General features: G+C 56.4%; 1 protein-coding gene across 5 annotated transcripts in view; it reads right to left on the reverse strand.

The window, feature by feature from the left end:
- The window catches only part of LRP1 (LDL receptor related protein 1), a 131,319-nt gene that overhangs the window by 35,278 nt on the left and 76,498 nt on the right, over positions 1-19,543 (reverse strand). For 2 of the 5 annotated variants that reach the window (XM_071455986.1, XM_071455987.1), the window contains exons 25-50: positions 18,589-18,793; positions 17,528-17,692; positions 16,479-16,723; positions 16,084-16,215; positions 15,772-15,999; positions 15,475-15,649; positions 14,969-15,063; positions 14,301-14,450; positions 14,053-14,193; positions 13,129-13,257; positions 11,488-11,619; positions 11,144-11,278; positions 10,938-11,067; positions 10,354-10,480; positions 9,936-10,087; positions 9,719-9,843; positions 7,206-7,577; positions 6,315-6,504; positions 5,285-5,489; positions 4,453-4,645; positions 3,581-3,706; positions 3,366-3,494; positions 1,963-2,082; positions 1,286-1,399; positions 783-932; positions 399-536 (exon numbers count right to left, since the gene is read on the reverse strand). In XM_071455986.1, coding sequence (XP_071312087.1) covers positions 399-536; positions 783-932; positions 1,286-1,399; positions 1,963-2,082; positions 3,366-3,494; positions 3,581-3,706; positions 4,453-4,645; positions 5,285-5,489; positions 6,315-6,504; positions 7,206-7,577; positions 9,719-9,843; positions 9,936-10,087; positions 10,354-10,480; positions 10,938-11,067; positions 11,144-11,278; positions 11,488-11,619; positions 13,129-13,257; positions 14,053-14,193; positions 14,301-14,450; positions 14,969-15,063; positions 15,475-15,649; positions 15,772-15,999; positions 16,084-16,215; positions 16,479-16,723; positions 17,528-17,692; positions 18,589-18,793 — 4,203 coding nt within the window. The remainder of the gene's footprint in view (positions 1-398; positions 537-782; positions 933-1,285; positions 1,400-1,962; positions 2,083-3,365; positions 3,495-3,580; positions 3,707-4,452; positions 4,646-5,284; positions 5,490-6,314; positions 6,505-7,205; positions 7,578-9,718; positions 9,844-9,935; positions 10,088-10,353; positions 10,481-10,937; positions 11,068-11,143; positions 11,279-11,487; positions 11,620-13,128; positions 13,258-14,052; positions 14,194-14,300; positions 14,451-14,968; positions 15,064-15,474; positions 15,650-15,771; positions 16,000-16,083; positions 16,216-16,478; positions 16,724-17,527; positions 17,693-18,588; positions 18,794-19,543) is intronic. The other 3 variants (XM_071455985.1, XM_071455983.1, XM_071455984.1) reach the window with 3 other exon arrangements.

A 19,543-nucleotide genomic window follows, 5' to 3' on the forward strand; every position in this document is an offset into this window, starting at 1 on the left:
GGCTCCAGGAGCCATGGGGAGTGCTGGGGGTACTGCTTGTGGTCCCACAGGGATGGAGTGGAACTCGTTGGTGTGGACCTGAGGAAGATCCCCAGCTCCTGAGCTCTGTTTGGGGCTTGTTTCAGGAGGTTAGAACTGACAGGGAGCCAGAACTGAAGGGAGCCATAACTGATCCCATTCAAAAGGGCCACAGACATTATTTGTGCATGTGCTGAGCAAACCAGCACACAAGGACATTTACACTGATCACAGCTAAAAGCCCAGAAGTGTGGAGTAAAACCACAGAGGGGGAAGAATCTGGGGTGTGTCCTTTGCAAATGGATGTCAGGGAGAGGAGAGGGTCCTGCCCACCCTCCAGCACCACCCTGCAGCCCAGCCCAAATCCTGAGTGTCCCCACCCTGGCGCTCACTGCACTGGGCCTCATCTTCGCCGTTCTCGCAGTCATCCTCCTTGTCACAGGTCCAGGTCATGGGGATGCACCTCCCACTCGGGCAGGCAAAGTAGTTGGATGGACATTTGGGCTTCCTCCCACCTACTTTGTGATGGAAACATCAGTGAGGACGACAGCACGGCCACGTCCTGCCTTGTCCCCAGCCCAGACCTGAGGGATTCCTCCCCAAAATCCCCCTGCAGCTCCCACATCCCTGCAGCACCATCCATGCAGGAGCCACATGGACAGAGGACAACAGTCCCAGTGGGCAAACCAAGCCTCCACAGCCCAAGCAGACCCCAAAAGGGGCATCCCTGCCCCCCAGAGCCCCCTCTGCCCTCCTGCTCTCACCGGGGCAGTTGCGCTCGTCCGAGAAATCGCCGCAGTCGTTGGCACCGTCACACACCCAGCTGGGGGCATAGCACAGGGACGTGTGCTCACACTTCTGGAACGTGGTGCCCTTCACCCCCAGCTTGAAGTAGCTGCTGCAGTCGGTGGCAGCTGAGAGGAATCACAGCAGGAGCTCCAGTGACACAGCAGGAATCGCGGCAGAAGCCCCCTGGTCTGGCACTGAGCCCTGCCCTGCTGCCAGAGCCCACCACACACCCCCAGATGTGCCCCACACACCCCCAGATGTGCCCCACACACCCCCAGAACTGCAGGGATCCAACAGGTTTTGGGGTGCTGAGCATGGCACAGATGGGCTGGGGCTGCCCCATCCCAGGACAGGAGCAGGACCCTCCTCCTTCCCCAACCAAGCCCAAATCCCAAATCCCAGCTCCCTGCTGCCAGCACCGAGAGCAGGAGCATCCCCAGAGCTGAGGAGGGGCCAGGGGCAGCAGCTGGGCACTCACTGCAGTTCATTTCATCAGATGCATCCTCGCAGTCGATGAACTGGTTGCAGCGGCTGGAATTCCCAATGCAGGTCCCGTCCCGGCAGCGGAACTCGGTGGCAGCACAGCTGGTTTCTGCCAGGGGGCAGAGAAACCCCCATAATCCATGAGGGAGGGTCCCCACATGCACACCCACACCCCCACCCACTGCCCACACAGCTCTGGGATGCTCAGAGTGCTCCCAGACCCTGCCTGGCACAAGCAGAGCTGGACAGGAGTTTGAGGAGCTCCTGGCTGTCCCTGTCACTTTGGAACCAAGCAGACCCTGCCTGGCACAAGCAGAGCTGGACAGGACTCTGAGGAGCTCCTGACTGCCCCTGTCACTTTGGAGCCGAGCAGACCCACCCTGCAGCCCCCCAAGGGAAAGCCTGGGAGCCATGAGGAGCAGTGACATTACACCCCTGGCTGTCAAACCACTCTCTCTGGGAAGCTCTGAGCGCTGCACACCCATACCCAGGAGCTTTTCCTCTCAGCTGTCACCGTGAGCTTTACAAACCAGCACAAGCTTGACCTTGACTCTCCGTTAAGCCCTGGCTCTGCTCTGCTGCTGTCAAGCTGACAGTAACTCCTTCCTGAAGCTGCTGTCCCCTGTCCCAAGCAGCTGCCAGAGGCTGGATGGGGGCCAGGCAGACACTCACTGTTGCAGGGCACCTCGTCCGAGTTGTCCCCGCAGTTGTCCACGCCGTCGCACCAGTAGCGGCTGGCGACACAGCGCCCGTTCATGCAGTGCAGGAAGCCCTTCTTGCACTTGCGGCTGCCTGCCGGGGAGGAAGAGGAGGAGGAGGAAGAGGAGAAGGTGAGGAGAAGGAGGGCAGGCGCCCCTGAGGGTTATCAGATCTTTGGGGAGCTTCCAGCAGAGGAAGAAACCACAGAGAAAGATCAGGGAACCTATTCCCTCTCAGATCCTTGGGGAGCTTCCAGAAGAGGGAGGAGGATTAGGGAACCTATTCCCTCGTGCAGAGGGGTGAGGGCTGGTGTCTGAGGGTGCTGCAGACCCCACAGGCTCAGCTCCAGGGTTCCAGCAGGTCCCAAAACATTGGGAAAGGTCTGGAAACCTTAAAGGGCGCAGTTCTGGGAGGGCAGGAGGGACTGTGGGGAGCTGAGAGGTGGAAGGACACTCTGGAGTCTTGGTGCCCTTTTCTGAGCAACCCTGGCAATGTCCAAGGCCAGGCTGGATGTGCCTTGGAGCAGGTTGGATGTGGCTGGACTAGTGGAAGGTGGCCCTGAGTGAAATGAGATGAGCTTTAAGGTCCCTCCCAACCCAAACTGTTCCATGATTCCATGACCTTGAATATAGGAAAAAGGATTGATTTACTACAGTGAATCCTGCCTTCCATCCTCCTAAGGTTTTGCCTTCCATCCTCTAAAGTTTTTGCCTCCATCCTTTTTAAGATTTAATGGCAAATTGGAAGAGGTTCTAAGACTAATTAACAAGGAGCAGACCTTGCAAAGCTGTGTGGAGGTGCCTCCCTTGTGTGCTTGGTTGCCCTGAAGGCGAAGCCCCTGATTTTGTTCCCTTCCAACCCAAACTGTTCCATTGAACTCTCTGAGTCCAAGGCCAGGTTGGATGTGGCTTGGAGCAGGTTGGATGTGGCTGGGCTAGTGGAAAGTGTCCCTACCCACAGCAGGGGGGTGAAATGGGATGAGCTTTAAGGTCCCTCCCAATCCAAACTGTTCCATGATTCCATGACCTTGAATATAGGAAAAAGGATTGATTTACTGCAGTGCTGTGAATCCTGCCTTCCATCCTCCTAAGTTTTTGCCTTCCATCCTCTTAAGTTTTTTCCTCCATCCTCTTTAAGATTTAACAGCAAATTGGAGGAGGTTCCAAGACTAATTAACAAGGAGCAGACCTTGCAAAGCTGTGTGGAGGCACCTGCCTCGTGTCTTTGGCTGCTTGAAGGTGAAGCCCCTGATTTTGTTCCCTTCCAAGCCAAACCATTCTGTGACTCTCTGAGTGGAGCTGGCAGCTCGGGGAGGGCGTCTGGGGGTGCTGGGGTGTGTGTGTGGGTGAGCAAGGCAGCAAGAGGAGGAACCTTACTGCAGTAGGACTGCTTCTCGTCCGACTTGTCCTTGCAGTTCACGACACCGTCGCAGGTGCGGCTGAAGTCGATGCATTCGCCGTTGCCGCACTCGAACTCCTCGTGCACGTTGCAGGTGGAATTCACAGCTGGAAAGAGCACGGCAACGTCAGCTCTGCCAGGCTGAGATCAGCCTCACCCCTTCCTTTCCTCAGCCCCTTCCAGCCCCCTTCACCTTTGCAGGTGAAATCCTCCTGCAGGACGCGCTCCCCGCGGCAGGAGCAGTTGACGTGGCCCTTGGGGGTGAGCAGGCACAGGTCCTGGCAGCCACCGTTGTTCACCCGGCATGGGGACAGCTCACCTGGGACAGAGGGACACTGGTCACACCAGGGATGGACACAGCAGACCCTGCTCCTCCTCCTCCCTGCTGTGGGATCCCTCCCCAGGGTCTTCCCATGGGGCTATGGAGGGTGTAGGGGGCTGGAGGAACCTGGTCTCCACAGATTTTACAAGGGAAGAGCAGGGACAGGGCAAATCCTCTTTGTCTTCAGCCTGTACTGGGTTTGGGGATGGACAGCTCTGGTGTGAGAGTCATGAGGGGACAACAACAAGTTGGGAAGGACACAGTGGGATGATTCCCAAAGGGCCAGAATGGACAGAGAGATGGCTTCCTAAAGAGCCATGAAAGGATGGTGGGATGGCTTCCCAAAAGACCAGGAAGGACAGTAGGATTGATTCCTGAAGAGCCAGGAAGGGTGGTGGGATGGGTTCCCAAAGGACAGGAAGGAGGGTGGGATGACTCCCAAAGGACCATGAAGGACAGAGGGATGGATTCCCAAAAGGCCATGAAGGACAGAGGGATGGGTTCCCAAAGGAGCATGAAGGACAGTGGGATGGATTCCCAAAAGGCCATGAAAGATGGTGGGATGGATTCCCAAAAGGCCATGAAAGATGGTGGGATGGATTCCCAAAGAGCCAATGAAGGATGGTGGGAGAGATTCCTGGAGTCCCAGGAAGGACGTTGGGATGGGTTCCCCTTCCCTGAACCTGCTGCCAGGCTGAGGAGCAGAGATCAGGGACACTGCAGGGACCCCAGAGGGTGCTCACAGCTGTCGGTGTCGTTGGCCACGGCGATGATGCCCATGGGCTGCTGGGGGATGTCCACTCTCAGCAGCTTCATGTCGGTGCCCACGTATTTGTTGGCGCGCTGCACGGCCCGGCGCACCCAGTCTGTCCAGAAGATGTAATCCCCATACACGGCCAGGCCAAAGGGGTGCACAGGTTCTGACTTCAGGATCACCTGCCAGGCACAGAATCGTGGCGTGAGTTGGGTTGGAAAGGGTCAACTCATCTCTTAAAACTCATCTCATTCCCACATGGGTGGATACACCTCCCAGGGTTGCTCCAAGCTCCATCCAACCTGTCATAGGACACTTCACAGAAACCTTGAGGTGGGAAAAGATCTCCCAAGATCAAGTCCAACCTGTGACTGACCCCTTCCAGAGCACTCAGTGCCACGTCCAGCAGTTCCTCAGACACTTCCAGGGATGGTGACTCCACCACCACCCTGGGCAGCCCCTTCCAAGGTTTAGAAATTCCTTCTCGTGTCCAACCTGGACTCCCTGCCTCAGTCCAGCAGTTCCTTGGACACTTCCAGGGATGGTGACTCCACCACCAACCTGGGCAGCCCCTTCCAACGTTTAGAAATTCCTTCTCGTGTCCAACCTGAACCTCCTCTGATGCAGCTGGAAGCCAAGTCCTCACTTCTCAGGGACACAGCCCAACTGGGAGCAGAAGGAACCCACTGTGGGGTGCAGCCCCAGAGCCCCCCAAACACAGAGTGACCTCTCCAGCCCCAGGAACATCTCTGCTTCCCTCTGCCCACACTCCAGCCCCAGTTTGGACACCCTCCTCCCCACCTCCCTGTCCTCAGACTCACGTGGCGATGGGAGCCATCGTATTCGCAGCGCTCAATCTTGTCCAGGGTGGCATCAGAGAAGTAAATCTTCTCAGCCTTGTGGTCGATGGCCAACCCGTTGGGCGTCCGTATGTCCTGGTCGATGATGATGAGGACGTTGGCACCGGAGAGGGTGGCCCGCATGATGCTGGGGTGCTGCTCGTTCCAGTTGGTCCAGAACATCAGGCTGGGAGGGGAAGAGACACAAAACACCTTTGGAGCCCCAGCTCAGCCACATCCAGGCTGGCTCAGCCCATCCCTCCATGGCTGGGGGATGCATGGGACAACATTCCCATGGAAAACCAGTGGGAAAGGGGTGAATGAGGCTGCTACACCCCATGGATGGGGATGGAACAAGGGCTCTGGGAGGAACACAAAACCCCTTTGGAGCCCCAGCTCAGCCACATCCAGGCTGGCTCAGCCCATCCCTCCATGGCTGGGGGGTTTCCAGAGACTGGGAGATGCAGGGGACAACATTCCCACATAAAACCAATAGGAAGGGGGTGAATGAGGGTGCTGCACTCCGTGGATGGGGATGGGATAAGAGGTCTGGGAGGGACACAAAACACCTTTGGAGCCCCAGCTCAGCCACACCCAGGCTGGCTCAGCCCATCCCTCCATGGATGGGGGATGCAGGGGACAACATTCCCACATAAAACCAGTGGGAAGGGGGTGAATGAAGCTGCTGCACCCCATGGATGGGGTCTAGGAGGGACACACCAGGCCTTTGGAGCACCAACTCAGCCACATCCAGCCTGGCTCAGCCCATCCCTCCATGGCTGGGGGGCTTCCAGAGACTGGGAGATGCAGGAGACAAGATTCCCACATAAAACCAGTGGGAAGGGGGTGAATGAGCCAGCTGGATGGGGATGGAACAGAGGGTCTGGAGCTGCTTGGGGAGGGGGCTACAGGGTCTTTCCTCCTTGGGGGTCCTGTGCTGGGATCCAGAGCTCCCTCCCCACCACCACAAGGATCCCTGGGGACGCTGGCTGCACCCTCAGGGGTCACTCACTTCTGGCACTCGTCCAGCACAAAGGCTCGGGGGTGGTCATCCCCTGACATGGTGATCACAGTCTCCCTCTCAAAGGCCCCCAGCCTGCTCTGGTCCACGGTGTGCCGGGTGATGGTGGACGTGGTGTAGCTGGTCCAGTACAGGGTGTCCCAGCCACGGTGGTAAGCCAGCCCCTCCACTGAGCCCACGTCTGTGGGGACAGCAAAGGTCACAGCCAGCCCTGAGCCTGGTGTACAACTAAAAAAAGTATTTAATTTTTACAGTCAAAAGTAAAAAAAACGAAAGTATTTTAAAAAGGTGTCTCTGGGGTGAAACACTACACATCCAGCTGGCCAAAAGTGGCTCTGGGGGAGACACCACACACCCAACCAGCAAAAAGTGTCTCTGGGGTGATCCAGCCAGCCAAAAGTGTCTCTGGGGTGAAACACCACACATCCAGCTGGCCAAAAATGTCTCTGGGGTGAAACACCACTCATCCAGTTACCCAAAATGTTTCTGGGGTGAAACACCACACATCCAGCCGGCCAAGAGTGTCTCTGAGGTGATCCAGCCAGACAAAATTGTCTCTGGGGTGAAAACACCACACATCCAGCCAGCCAAAAGTGTCTCTGGGCTGAAACACCACACATCCAGCCAGCCAAAAGTGTCTCTGGGGTGAAACACCACTCATCCAGTTAACCAAAATGTTTCTGGGGTGAAACACCACACATCCAGCTACCCAAAATGTTTCTGGGGTGAAACACCACACATCCAGCCAGCCAAAAGTGTTTCTGGGGTGAAAACACCACAGTTGCCACCTTTTGGTCAAGCAGCAAGGGCCAGACAAGCTCAGGCACGTGCTGCCCAGCCATACTGGTAAAAAATTCCACCAGAGAACCCCAGGGAACTCACTCTCCACGATGGTCTTGCGCCCCGTGCCATCGTCGTTGATCTGCTGGATGTTCCCGAAGTGGATGTCGCTGTAGAAGATGCGGTTGCTGCCCTTGGAGCCGTAGCGGTAATCGAAGGCCAGGGCGATGACGTTCTTCATGTGCTCCGCGTCCTCGAAGGGTTTGATGGGCGCGTTGAGGTTGTTCTCGTCCGACAGGTGGATGCTCTTGAGGATGGTGCGCTCCGAGTAGAGCAGGTACCCGTCGTAGTCGCGGCAGCTGACGCCGTCCTCCGAGAGCATCCCGTGGGCGCAGGCGCACGTCCTCTGCCCGCCGCCGCGGAACAGGCACAGCTGCTGGCAGCCCCCGTTGTTCTGGGCACAGATGTTGGTGCCTGGCGGGGGGGGGGACAGGGTGGGGATTTGAAATTTGAAAGTTGAAAATTTGCAATGCGAGATGTTTTCTGTTAGCACCTGTGCGGCAGGTGATCTTTGGTCGAGTGGGCAGTTTGCTTTATCTCTCTCTTTGAGTGACCGCGTTCACTCCTCCCCTCAGGAGAGGGCATCTGCTGGTAACTGTGATGGTGTTCACAGGGGTTTTAGGATGAGGGAAGAGACTAAGGTCTGACTCCATGTTTCAGACAGCTTATTATTTTATAATATATATTACATTAAAACTATACTAAAAGAATAGAAGAAAGAGTTTCATCAGAAGGCTGGCTAAGAATGGAATAGCAAAGAATGATAACAAAGGTTTGTGGCTTGGACTCTCTGTCCGAGCCAGCTGGGCTGTGATTGGCCATTAATCACAAACATCCAACATGGGCCAATCACAGATGCCCCTGTTGCATTCCACAGCAGCAGATAATCAATGTTTACATTTTGTCCCTGAGGCCTCTCAGCTTCTCAGGAGGAAAAATCCTAAGGAAAGGATTTTCCATAAAAGATGTCTGTGACAGATAACAGCTATTGAATGTCCCTGCATGGCTGATAAGAACTACAGCATCCCATTGGGAGATGTGAACCCAGAGGGAGGAGCCAAGCATTCCTACCTGGATACAATCTGAGATTTCAAACATTCCTACCCAGACAGAATCTGAGATTTCAAACATTCCTACCTGGATATAATCTGAGATGTCAAACATTCCTACCTGGATACAATCTGAGATTTCAAGCATTCCTACCCAGATATAATCCAGAGCTTTTGAGACACCAGCACAGCTTTCTCCACTGGATTCCCCAGAGGAACAGCAGCTGCCTCTCCTTCCCCTGGATCTCCAGAGGCAGAATCCATCCTCCTCTACAGATCCCCCTTGCTCCAGCAGAACCACCCCTGACACTGCAGGAGGGCTGAGCCACAATTCCAATGGGACTGACACCAACACCCTGACCCACAGGGTGTCAGGTTGGGTTCTGACTCTGGCAGTGTTGTTCCAGTGTACTGCATTGTTTATTTTATCCTTTATTTTTTTTTCTTTTCCCTATTAAAGAACTGTTATTTCCTGCTGTCATATTTTTTTTGCCTGAGAGCCCCTTAATTTCAAATTTATAGCAATTCAGAAGGGTGAGGATGGTTTACATTCTCCATTTCAGGGGAGGCTCCTGCCTTCCTTAGCAGACTCCTGGCTTTCCAAACCAAGACAGGATTATGTGAGGTGTCAGGACCCAGAACTTCCCTGTGGCTGTCCAGGATGGCCAGGACCCCTGCCAGGGGGCTCAGGAGCCCTGGCACAGAGCCCAAAACACCTGTGGGTTTGATTATGACCCGTGGAACAAATTACCAACCTTATATGGAGATCAGCAAGCCACAACAGTTTAGGTGGAATAATAGTGAAGTTATCACGGGGTGGAAAAAGTAGATTTTGGGGTTTTTGGTATGGGGGTTTAGGAGGCAAGATGGAGGAATCTGGGCATGTCCAGCCTTTCTCCTTCTGTTTCTTGGCCTCCATCTTCTGCTGTGATGTTGGCACTTTTGGGTTGGTTTAGAGTAGAAACTCACTGTCTAACATAGGTGATAGGTGTTGGGAAGTAATTGTAAATATTGTACATGTATCTTTTAGTATAAAAAACTAACACCACCCCAAGGGCTGGAAACAATTCCCAGCTTTGTGTGAGGAGTTACAAGCCACAAGAGTTTGAGTAGAATGATAGTGAATTAATCACTGGGTGAAAATGTAGAATTTTGGGGATTTGGAGTGGGGGTTCAGGAGGCAAGATGGAGGAACCTGGGCATGTCCAGCCTTTCTCCTTCTGTTTCTTGGCCTCCATCTTCTGCTGTGATGTTGGCACTTTGGGATTGGTTTAGAGTAGAGACAAACTGTCTAACACAGGTGATAGGTACTGGAAAGTAATTGTAAATATTGTACACATAATTTTTAGTATAAAAAGACCTAACACCGCCCCGGGGGCAGGCAGAGTGCCTGGAACTCTCCTGCTGGACGGACCTCGGCAGGACAGGAAAAAAATCTTTTATAGATAAGACACAATAAACAACCTCAAGACTGAGAAATTAAGAGCTCCCTGTGCTCAGACCTACCCTTCTGCCGGGCCCGGTTGAAGACTTTGATGTCCTTGAGCTGCACACCAATCCCAGTCCTCAGGGACACCGACTCGGTGGCGTTGTCCTTGTTTCCTCTTTTGATGGAGCCGTTGGCGTGGGTCCTGAAGGAGGACAGGGTCACCAAGGGCCCTTCCCCACCTTCCCACCAGCTCCCCCTGCCCTCCACAGAGCCCCCAGCCCCCCAGCCCCTCACCTATCACTCCAGTAAATGTACTCCTCAAAGACTGACACGGAGAACATGTCCATGTTGTTGCTGGACAGGACAACCTCCCTGTTCTCGCCCGTCTCCAGGTCAATCCGTTCGATTTTGTCTGTCCGGGCATCACACCAGTACAGCTTCCCATCCTGCAGGGGTGAGACAACATCTCAGCTGGTGAGACCCTCTGCACCTCTGGCAGGATGTCCTGGGGTTCACAGCACCTTGGACAACCCTCCTGAGACTCTGGAGCCCCCAGGAAGGGCAAGCAAGTCCCCAGCAGCAGGACATGGCCACAGAACCCTGGGGACTGGTGCCATCCAGGGACCATCCAGGGACCCTGGGGACTGGTGCCATCCAGGGACCATCCAGGGACCCTGGGGACTGGTGCCATCCTCCCAGATGCCAACTGTACCTCGTAGTCCACAGAAATCCCGTTGGGCCAGCTGATGCTGACGTTGACCAGCACCATCCTCTCGGTGCCGTCCAGGCGCGAGCGCTCGATGCGGGGGTACTGCCCCCACTCTGTCCAGAACAGGTACCTGAGGGGACAGCAGGGATGTCACCAGAGGTCTGTCACCAGCAGTAGCATTGGGCCTTTGAGTAAAGGACAGACACCACCCCATTCATGCCCCCAACACTGGGGTTTCAGTCCAGACCCTGCCCGCCCACAGACACCGCATGCGCTGCATCTCCATCCCTCCCCACAGCCAAACACCTCTGCTCTCCCTCAGGCTCTGCCCACAGCTGAAGCCACTAAGGAGGCTCCACTTGGATTTACTGAGGTGCTGACACCCACCAGGTCCCAAGGGGCTCCCAGGGAGTTCAGCCCATCAGTGAAAGGAGGATTAAATCCAGGGTTTGGACTCCTTGGTGGGGCAGGAGACCTGCGAGTCCTTCCCTGCTGTGTGCACACACAGGGCTCTGCTGGGAGGTGCTGGGGGGTCTCACCCTGTGCCCACCCCACAGGTGAAGCCCCTCTTTGGGGCAGTGTCTCACCCCTTCTCTGGATGGACTGTGATGGCCCGTGGCTTGTCCAGCCCCTGCGAGATGACCACGTAGCGGAAGGACCCATTCAGCCTGGCCACCTCAATGACATCAAAGCCCTGGTCCGTCCAGTAGATGTTTCCTGCAAAAGGGGACGGTGAACCCCCACAAAAGCCCCACTGTCCCCCCTGCCCCTGTCCCCAGAGCCCCATCCCCACCTGCAATCCAGTCCACAGCGATGCCCTCCACACGACCAATGCCGTTGGTCACCACGTCCTCACGCCACGTCTGGTCCCTCTTGGCTCGGCTGATGGTGCTCAGGCCCATGTCCACCCAGTAAATCGTGTCATTCTCTGAGACAGGGACAAGGAGGCACGAGGGGACGAGTCAGTGACCACCTCTGGTCACTCCAGAATGGTAAAAAGCTCCACCCTGGAGCCCTGAAATCCTCCCTCACCCAGCGCTGCCGAGGGGGCATTTCAGGGCAAAGGGTGCCACGAGGGTGATGGTGATGGCCCCCTCATGCCCTCCATCCCCTGTCCTGTCCCCAGCCCTGCATCACCTGCATGGAAGTCGATTCCCACAGCCAGGGAGGTCCCCGACACCGGCACCAGAGCGTCTGACTTGTCATTGGGGTCCAGGGGGATGCCCCGGATGCCCTCGTGCACTGAGTACAGCAGGAAGGAGCCAACACCTGCAGCACAGGTGCAGGGACAGTCAGACACATCCCCAAACCCACAGGCTGTCCCTCCACCATGGAAAACTGTGACAGGAGAGGAGCATGAGCCTGGCAGGGTTCTGCAGACCCAGCAAGCCCTGGCACAGTCCTGGTCCTGCCCTGCTCCAGGGGTGCACAAGTGAATCCCCTTCCCACCACCCAGCACCCCCTTGGCAAAGGCTCCACAGTGCATCTGGGTCAGGGCAGCACTTGTTATTCAGCCCCTGCCCTGACCCAGATGGTGCAGAGCTCTGCCAACCCCCCGCCCGAAACCAGCTGGAACATTTTGCACACAAACAGCCTTTGAGAGAGGCCCTGGCAGTGCCTGAGGGGATGGCAGAGAACACAGTGGGCATGGGAGATCTGCAGAGTGAGGGATGTGCCTGGCTCTGCTCCCAGCGAGCCCAACCTGCTGCCCACAGCCAGGGCGCCACCTCTCCCTGGGAGAGTCACAGAATCAATCACAGAATCCCAGAATCAATCACAGAACCACAGAATCAATCACAGAATCCCAGAATCACAGAATCAATCCCAGAATCAATCCCAGAATCAATCACAGAATCCCAGAGTCAATCCCAGAATCACAGAATCTATCACAGAATCCCAGAATCCCAGAATCAATCACAGAATCACAGAATCAATCACAGAACCACAGAATCAATCACAGAACCACAGAATCACAGAATCAATCACAGAATCAATCCCAGAATCCCAGAATCAATCCCAGAATCACAGAATCCCAGAATCTATCACAAAATCCCAGAATCAATCACAGAATCCCAGAATCCCAGAATCAATCATAGAATCCCAGAATCAATCCCAGAATCAATCACAGAATCACAGAATCAATCCCAGAATCAATCCCAGAATCCCAGAATCTATCACAGAATCCCAGAATCACAGAATCAATCACAGAATTACAGAATCCCTGAATCAATCCCAGAATCAATCCCAGAATCAATCCCAGAATCAATCCCAGAACCACAGAATCAATCCCAGAATCACAGAATGATGAGGTTGGAAGAGACCTCCAAGATCATCGAGTCCAACCTGTGCCCTCACACCTCACCCAGACTGTAGCACCAAGTGCCATGTCCAGGCTTTTCTTAAACACATCACAGAGATGGTGATTCCACCACCTCCCTGGGAAGAGCATTCCAGTGCTTTATTATTCTTTTGGTGGAAAAATTTCCTCCTAATATCCAACCTATCCCTTCCCTGACGTGGCTTGAGACTGTCCTGTCCCACTCCCCTCCACCAATGCCACCCTTGGTGGCCCCACGCTCATCAGGGACAGCCCATGCAAGGGGGTCTTGCTGCCACCTGAGCCCACCAAGCCCCCCAGTGTCCCTCTGGTGCCATGCAGTGACATTGGGGAGGAGCCCATGAGCAGCCAGAACGAGGGGGTCACCAGCTGGGGTGACCACAGGCATGGCTGGGGTGGCCACAGGGTGGTTCAGGGAGGGGACAGGGACAAGCACACACCTTCACAGGACTGCTGCCCACTCTTGAGGCTGTAGCCTGCAGTGCACATGCAGGAGCGGGAGCTCTCCGAGGTGGGGAGGCACAGCTGCGAGCAGTCCCCGTTGTTTTGGCTGCAGGGGTTGGTCCCAGCTGTGGCACAGAAAAGGGGGTGAGGGGCTACAGGGGGCAAGGATGCACCCACCAAGGCTGGGACAGCTGGGGGGCAGCACCCATACGAGGTGTGAGTGCCCTGCACCAGCCAGGGATGGGATGGGATCCGTGGGATGGGATGGGATGGGATGGGATCCATGAGATGGGATGGGATCCATGAGATGGGATTTATGGGATGGGATTTATGGGATGGGATGGGATCCATGAGATGGGAGGCGATGGGATGGGATCCATGGGATGGGATTTATGGGATGGGATGGGATTCATGGGATGGGATGGGATGGGATGGGATGGGATCCATGGGATGGGATTTATGGGATGGGATCCATGAGATCCATGGGATGGGATGCGATGGGATGAGATGGGATGGGATCCATGGGATGGGATTTATGGGATGGGATGGGATTCATGGGATGGGATGGGATGGGATGGGATGGGATCCATGGGATGGGATTTATGGGATGGGATCCATGAGATCCACGGGATGGGATGCGATGGGATGCGATGGGATGGGATCCATGGGATGGGATTTATGGGATCCATGAGATGTGATGCAATGGGATGGGATCCATGGGATGGGATGGGATCCATGGGATGGGATGGGATGGGATGGGATGGGAGAGAGCAGCCAGCACAGGCTTGGCACGAGGGCAAGGCTTGGGCCAGCTGTCAAGGGCTCCAAGGGGCTCCAAGGGGATGGAGCCACCACAGAGGGGCTGAGCAGCTGCTCGGGGGTCTCTGCACGGGGTCTCTGCCCCAGGAGCCCACGCTGACCTTGCTGGATGCTCTCATCGTACACCTTCATGTGCATCACCAGCGTGGTGCTGTTGCGCAGCACCGTCACCTCCGTGCCGTCCTTCTTGTTGCAGGTGCCCATCCTCTCCGAGGCCTGGTCAGCCCACCACAGCTTGTCCCCTGTGGTGGGGACAAAGCAGGAGCGTGTGGGCAGCATTCCCCATCAGCTGAGGTGGGCAGGAGAGTTTGGGAAGGGGCAGGAGACAGGGAATGGTGTCCCTCCTCACCCATGATGGCCAGGGCGGTGGCCTTGCTCAGCTGGCTCCTCAGGGACTCGATCACCTCCAGGTTGCTGCCATCCAGGTCACACCTGTTGATGGTGCCGTTGCCAGAGCTGATCCAGTACAGTTTGCTCTCTGGGTAGTCGATGGCCAGGCCTGGAAAGGATGGGAATGTCACCAGGCTAGTGGCGTGCAGGGACCATGACAGATCGGGAGGTGATGATGGGATGGGATTGATGGGATTGATGGGATGGGATAGGATTTATGGAATTTATGGGATTGATGGGATGGGATCCATGGGATGCGATTGATGGGATGGGATGGGATTGGATTCATGGGATGGGATGGAATCCATGGGATGGGACGGGATGGGATCCATGAGATGGGATGGGATCCATGGGATGGGATGGGATGGGATCCATGGGATGGGATGGGATCCATGGCATGGGATGGGATCCATGGCATGGGACGGGATGGGATGGGATCCATGGCATGGGATGGGATGGGATCCATGGCATGGGATGGCATGGGATGGGATGGAGAGAGCAGCTCAGGTCATGGTGACCCAGCCCAGGACAGCTGCCACCCCCCCAAGGAGCCAGAGTGGGGACTTGAGGCTCTGCAGGACAGCAAGGTGAGGTGGGGGATCCCGGGGGCCATGGGGGGGTCCATACCAACAGGTCCCTTCTGGTTGGTGAAGAGGAGCGTGCGGTTGCTGCCATCCATGTTGGCCACGCTGATGTTGTCCCCATCTGTCCAGTACAGCTTCCTGCAAGGGAACAGGGGACAATGGGTGAGGGGCCATGGTGCCAGCAGCCCCCTGCACCCTCCCAGCCTTGCAGAGCCCCTCACCTGCTCATGGCACAGCCTGGGCAGCCCCACAGCCCCTTGTCCCCACCCAGGAGGGGGCTTGGGGGTTGCCAAAGCCCTGTGCACACCTGGATTGGCACACACCGGTGGGTGCACCCTTATCACAGCCTGCTCCCCTTTGCACACGCGTGTACAGACACACAGCAACCCCTCATCTCCTGTGACACTGCTCCTACACACTGACACACAAGGACAGCCCCTCTGGGTTCTCTCCCCCATCACAGGTGTGCACCATCACACACACACACACACCTGTGCCTGCACACACACACACCTCCTTCCCATCAGCACCACATCCCAGCAGACTCACCCCCGGAGCGGGTGCACCACCAGACAATGAGGCTTGTCCAGCCCTTGGATCACGGCGTTCTTGAAGGAGCCATCCAGCCTGGCCACGTTGATCTGCTTCTTGTTGGCGTCGTAGCTGGTCCAGAAGAGGTTTCTGGAAACCCAATCCACGGAGAGGCCGTGAGCGTTGGGCAGGTCTGCAAGGGAATGAAGATTGGAGCTGGTCAGGGCTGGGATGATGCTCAGATGAAGAGGAAGGGCAAATCCCAAGAAGCTGAAGGCTTTGGAGGGCTGGGAGCCCCATTCCCTCCACACCAACCTGCAGACACGACAGTCTCCACGCCGGTGCCATTGATGAAGGCTCTCTTGATGGTCTGGGTACGGACATCTGACCAGTAAATGCGCTGCTCCAGAGCGTCGTAGTCCACCACGGTGACGTTGTCAATGTCAGGCACGGTGAAGGAGATGATGTAATTGTAGTAGGGGTTGTCAATGTCCACGCCCCGGATCTCCATCTGCCGCGCGTACAGCAGGAACTTCTTAAACTCTGGAAGAAGAAAAGGGCAGAGGTGGGATCTCAGCTCCAGAGCACCCCCTCATCCCCCCTGCCAGCTCCCCATCAGACCCCTACCATAGCAGGTGGTGTTGTCCTTGCCCAGCTTCATGAGGTGGGGGCAGGCACAGGACAGGGTGCGGTTGTAGTTGATGAGGCAGAGGTGGGAACACGGCCCTTTGCCCCCGTTGGCTTCACAGGGATTAGGAGCTGCAAAGGGGACAGCACTCAGCAAGATCCCAGCCTTGGGGACACCCTCCCAGGAGTCCCCAAGGGCTGCAGCCCCTCCAGACCCTGCCTGCCCCATCAAGCATCACCTGATGGGGCAAAGGGGCAGCCACAGGGATGAGAGCAGCATCCACCTGGCACTTGGTCTAAGCCCATTCAAGGGTTGGTGCGCTTAGACCAAGCACCAATGCCACCCCTTGTTGTCCCCCCGCCCTGTACCCCCACCTGCACACCCCCAGCCTCACCCAGGGGCTGCCGGGAGGGGTGATACACCTGCAGGTCAAAGGGCTGAGTGTTGGTCCTCTGCACCACGGTCACGTTGTGCCCCGTCCATTTGTTGGCCTTGGCCAAGGTGTTGGTGCGCCAGTCGGTCCAGTAGACCTCCCCACCATAGAGGGTGACAGCAAAGGGGTGGGACAGGTACTCGTGTCCCCTCAGCACCTCGATGTGCCCTGTCCCATCGTACAGGGCTGAGTAGATGGCGTCCGACCTGTGCCGGGGGGAGATGAGGGTGAGGGAGCTGAGGAGGGGGCACCACAGGGTCTTGAACCCAATAGCAACAACCAGCAGGGTCTAAGGTCTAATCCTGCTGATTTACACCAGGATCCACAGAGGAGAACACCCAGAGCCAGGGCTGGCACGTGCTGGAGACACAAACACCCTCCTATCCATGGTCAGACCCCAAAGAGCTCAGCATCCCCCATCCATGGTCAGACCCCAAAGAGCTCAGCATCCCCCATCCATGGTCAGACCCCAAAGAGCTCAGCACCCCCTATCCATGGTCAGACCCTAAAGAGCCCAGCACCCCCTATCCATGGTCAGACCCCAAAGAGCTCAGCACCTTCTGTCCATGGTCAGACCCCAAAGAGCTCAGCATTCTCTATCCATGGTCAGACCCCAAAGAGCTCAGCACCCCCCATCCATGGTCAGACCCTAAAGAGCCCAGCACCCCCTATCCATGGTCAGACCCCAAAGAGCTCAGCACCCCCTATCCATGGTCAGACCCTAAAGAGCTCAGCACCTTCTGTCCATGGTCAGACCCCAAAGAGCTCAGCATTCTCTATCCATGGTCAGACCCCAAAGAGCTCAGCACCCCCCATCCATGGTCAGACCCTAAAGAGCTCAGCACCCTCTATCCATGGTCAGACCCCAAAGAGCTCAGCACCCCCTATCCATGGTCAGATCCAAAATAGAGAAGCCCCACAGCGTGAAGGCTTCTCTCTCCAGCCCAGCCCAACACTGGAACCAGGTGAAGATCCACACTGGGAGAGACACTGAGGTGTGCTGGTCCTACCTGGCATCAATCCAGAGGATCCTCTTCTCCAGGTAGTCCACAGTGAGCCCGTTGGGCCATCCCCCTGAGCCTGTCTCCTTGTGGATGGTGCGTCGGCCCTCGCCGCTCATGGAGGCGGCCTCGATGCGGGGCAGGCTGGCATCCCAGTCTGTCCAGAACAGGATCCTGCCAGGAGGAGAGGCTGTGAGCAAGGACAGGAGCCCGTGGCCTCGCCCCCCAACACAATCCCACAGGTGCCAGCGTGTCCCGGTGTTGTGGTGTGATGTAACAGCCTGTCCATCCTGGTTCTTTCCCCAGGTGTGCCAATCTCCTCTCCCTTCCCCTCCCTTGCCCCTGCTGAGTGCTGTCCGTGTCGTGTGATTGGTGAAGTTCAAAAGATGCCTCTCAGCCCTGGGGACATTGGGCCATCCAGGTGTCCTTTGTCCCCTGAGACCTCCTCTCCTGTGCCTGGTTGGTGGCTCCCTACCCCTTCCCTGCCCCTCTCCCCAGGGTTAAAAGGAGCAGCAACCACGGGCTCAGGGAGTTCTGTGGGAGCTGTTGCTGCATTCAGAGGCCTGTGGGCCAGGAATAAAGCTCTGGATCCAAACTCTCCAGCAGAACCAACTCCTTTTCCTTCACCATCACCTTAAAGCTTCTCCACCAGAGGTAAACCTGAGCTCCTGCAAGCCTGGACTTTTCCCAAGCACCCAGCTGCAATATCCAGCCAGCCAAAAGTGTCTCTGAGGTGAAACCACCACAGCTGCTGCCTTTGGTCAAGCAGCAAGGGCTGGACAAGCCCAGGCACGTCCCATTTGGCTCTATTGATATTTAATTCCAATATATTGGCACCCAACGTGAGGCAGCTCCATCCTGGGGATGGATCAGTCAGGGAAGAGACCCCTGAGGTGGCACCCTCACTTTTGCTGCAATATCCAGCCAGCCAAAGGTGTCTGTGAGGTGAAACCACCACAGCTGCTGTCTCTGGTCAAGCAGCAAGGGCTGGACAAACCCAGGCACGTCCCATCCAGCTCTATTGGGATTAATTCCAATATCCTGGTGGGCGCCATCCTCTCCTGGCTCACCCATAGCGAGGGTCCAGGGCGATGGCGCGGGGGTGCTCGATGTCCCCGGCCAGCAGCGTGGTCCTCATGGTGCCATCCAGCTTGGCCACCTCGATCTGGTCCAGGTTGCTCTCCACCCAGTAGATGTTGCCAGCGATCCAGTCCACGGCCAGTCCCTCAGGGGTGGCCAGGCCGTACTGTATGACCACCTCGAAGCTGGTCAGGGCTGTGGGGCACAAGGTGAGGGCTCAGGGTGGTGCCCCTTCCCCAGACCTCACAGAACCACCACCCCCATATCCCCAACAGCTCCACCCAGCTCAGCTGGGGTTGATTGTGGGGGGATGTATCCTCCCCAAACAGGGCCTGAACCACCCCTGTGCATGGTCCAAACCCCAAAGAGCTCAGTGCACCCTATCCATGGTCAGACCCTAAAGAGCTCAGCACATCCTAACCATGGTCAGACCCCAAAGAGCTCAGTGCACCCTATCCATGGTCAGACCCCAAAGGGCTCAGCACACCCAATCCATGGTCAGACCCCAAAGGGCTCAGTGCACCCTATCCATGGTCAGACCCCAAAGGGCTCAGCACACCCAATCCATGGTCAGACCCCAAAGGGCTCAGTGCACCCTATCCATGGTCAGACCCCAAAGGGCTCAGCACACCCAATCTATTGTCAGACCCTAAAGAGCTCAGCACCCCCTATCTATGGTCAGATACAAAAGAGATCAGCACCTTCTATCCATAATCCTGACCCTAAAGGGCTCAGCATCCATCCATACTCCAGATCCCAAAGAGCTCAGCACCCCCATCCACAGTTCAGACCTCAAAGCCCCCCAAAGGGTTCAGCATCCATTCATGGTCAGATCCCAAAGGGCTCAGTCCCCCATCCATAGCCCAGACCCCAAAGAGCTCAGCACCCCCTATCCATTGTCAGACCCCAAAGAGCTCAGCCCCCATCCATGTCCCAGGCCCCAAA

This window comes from Agelaius tricolor, unplaced genomic scaffold (assembly GCF_023055355.1).
Source record: "Agelaius tricolor isolate 1412-34295 unplaced genomic scaffold, bAgeTri1.0.p SCAF_55, whole genome shotgun sequence".
Taxonomy (NCBI): domain Eukaryota; kingdom Metazoa; phylum Chordata; class Aves; order Passeriformes; family Icteridae; genus Agelaius; species Agelaius tricolor.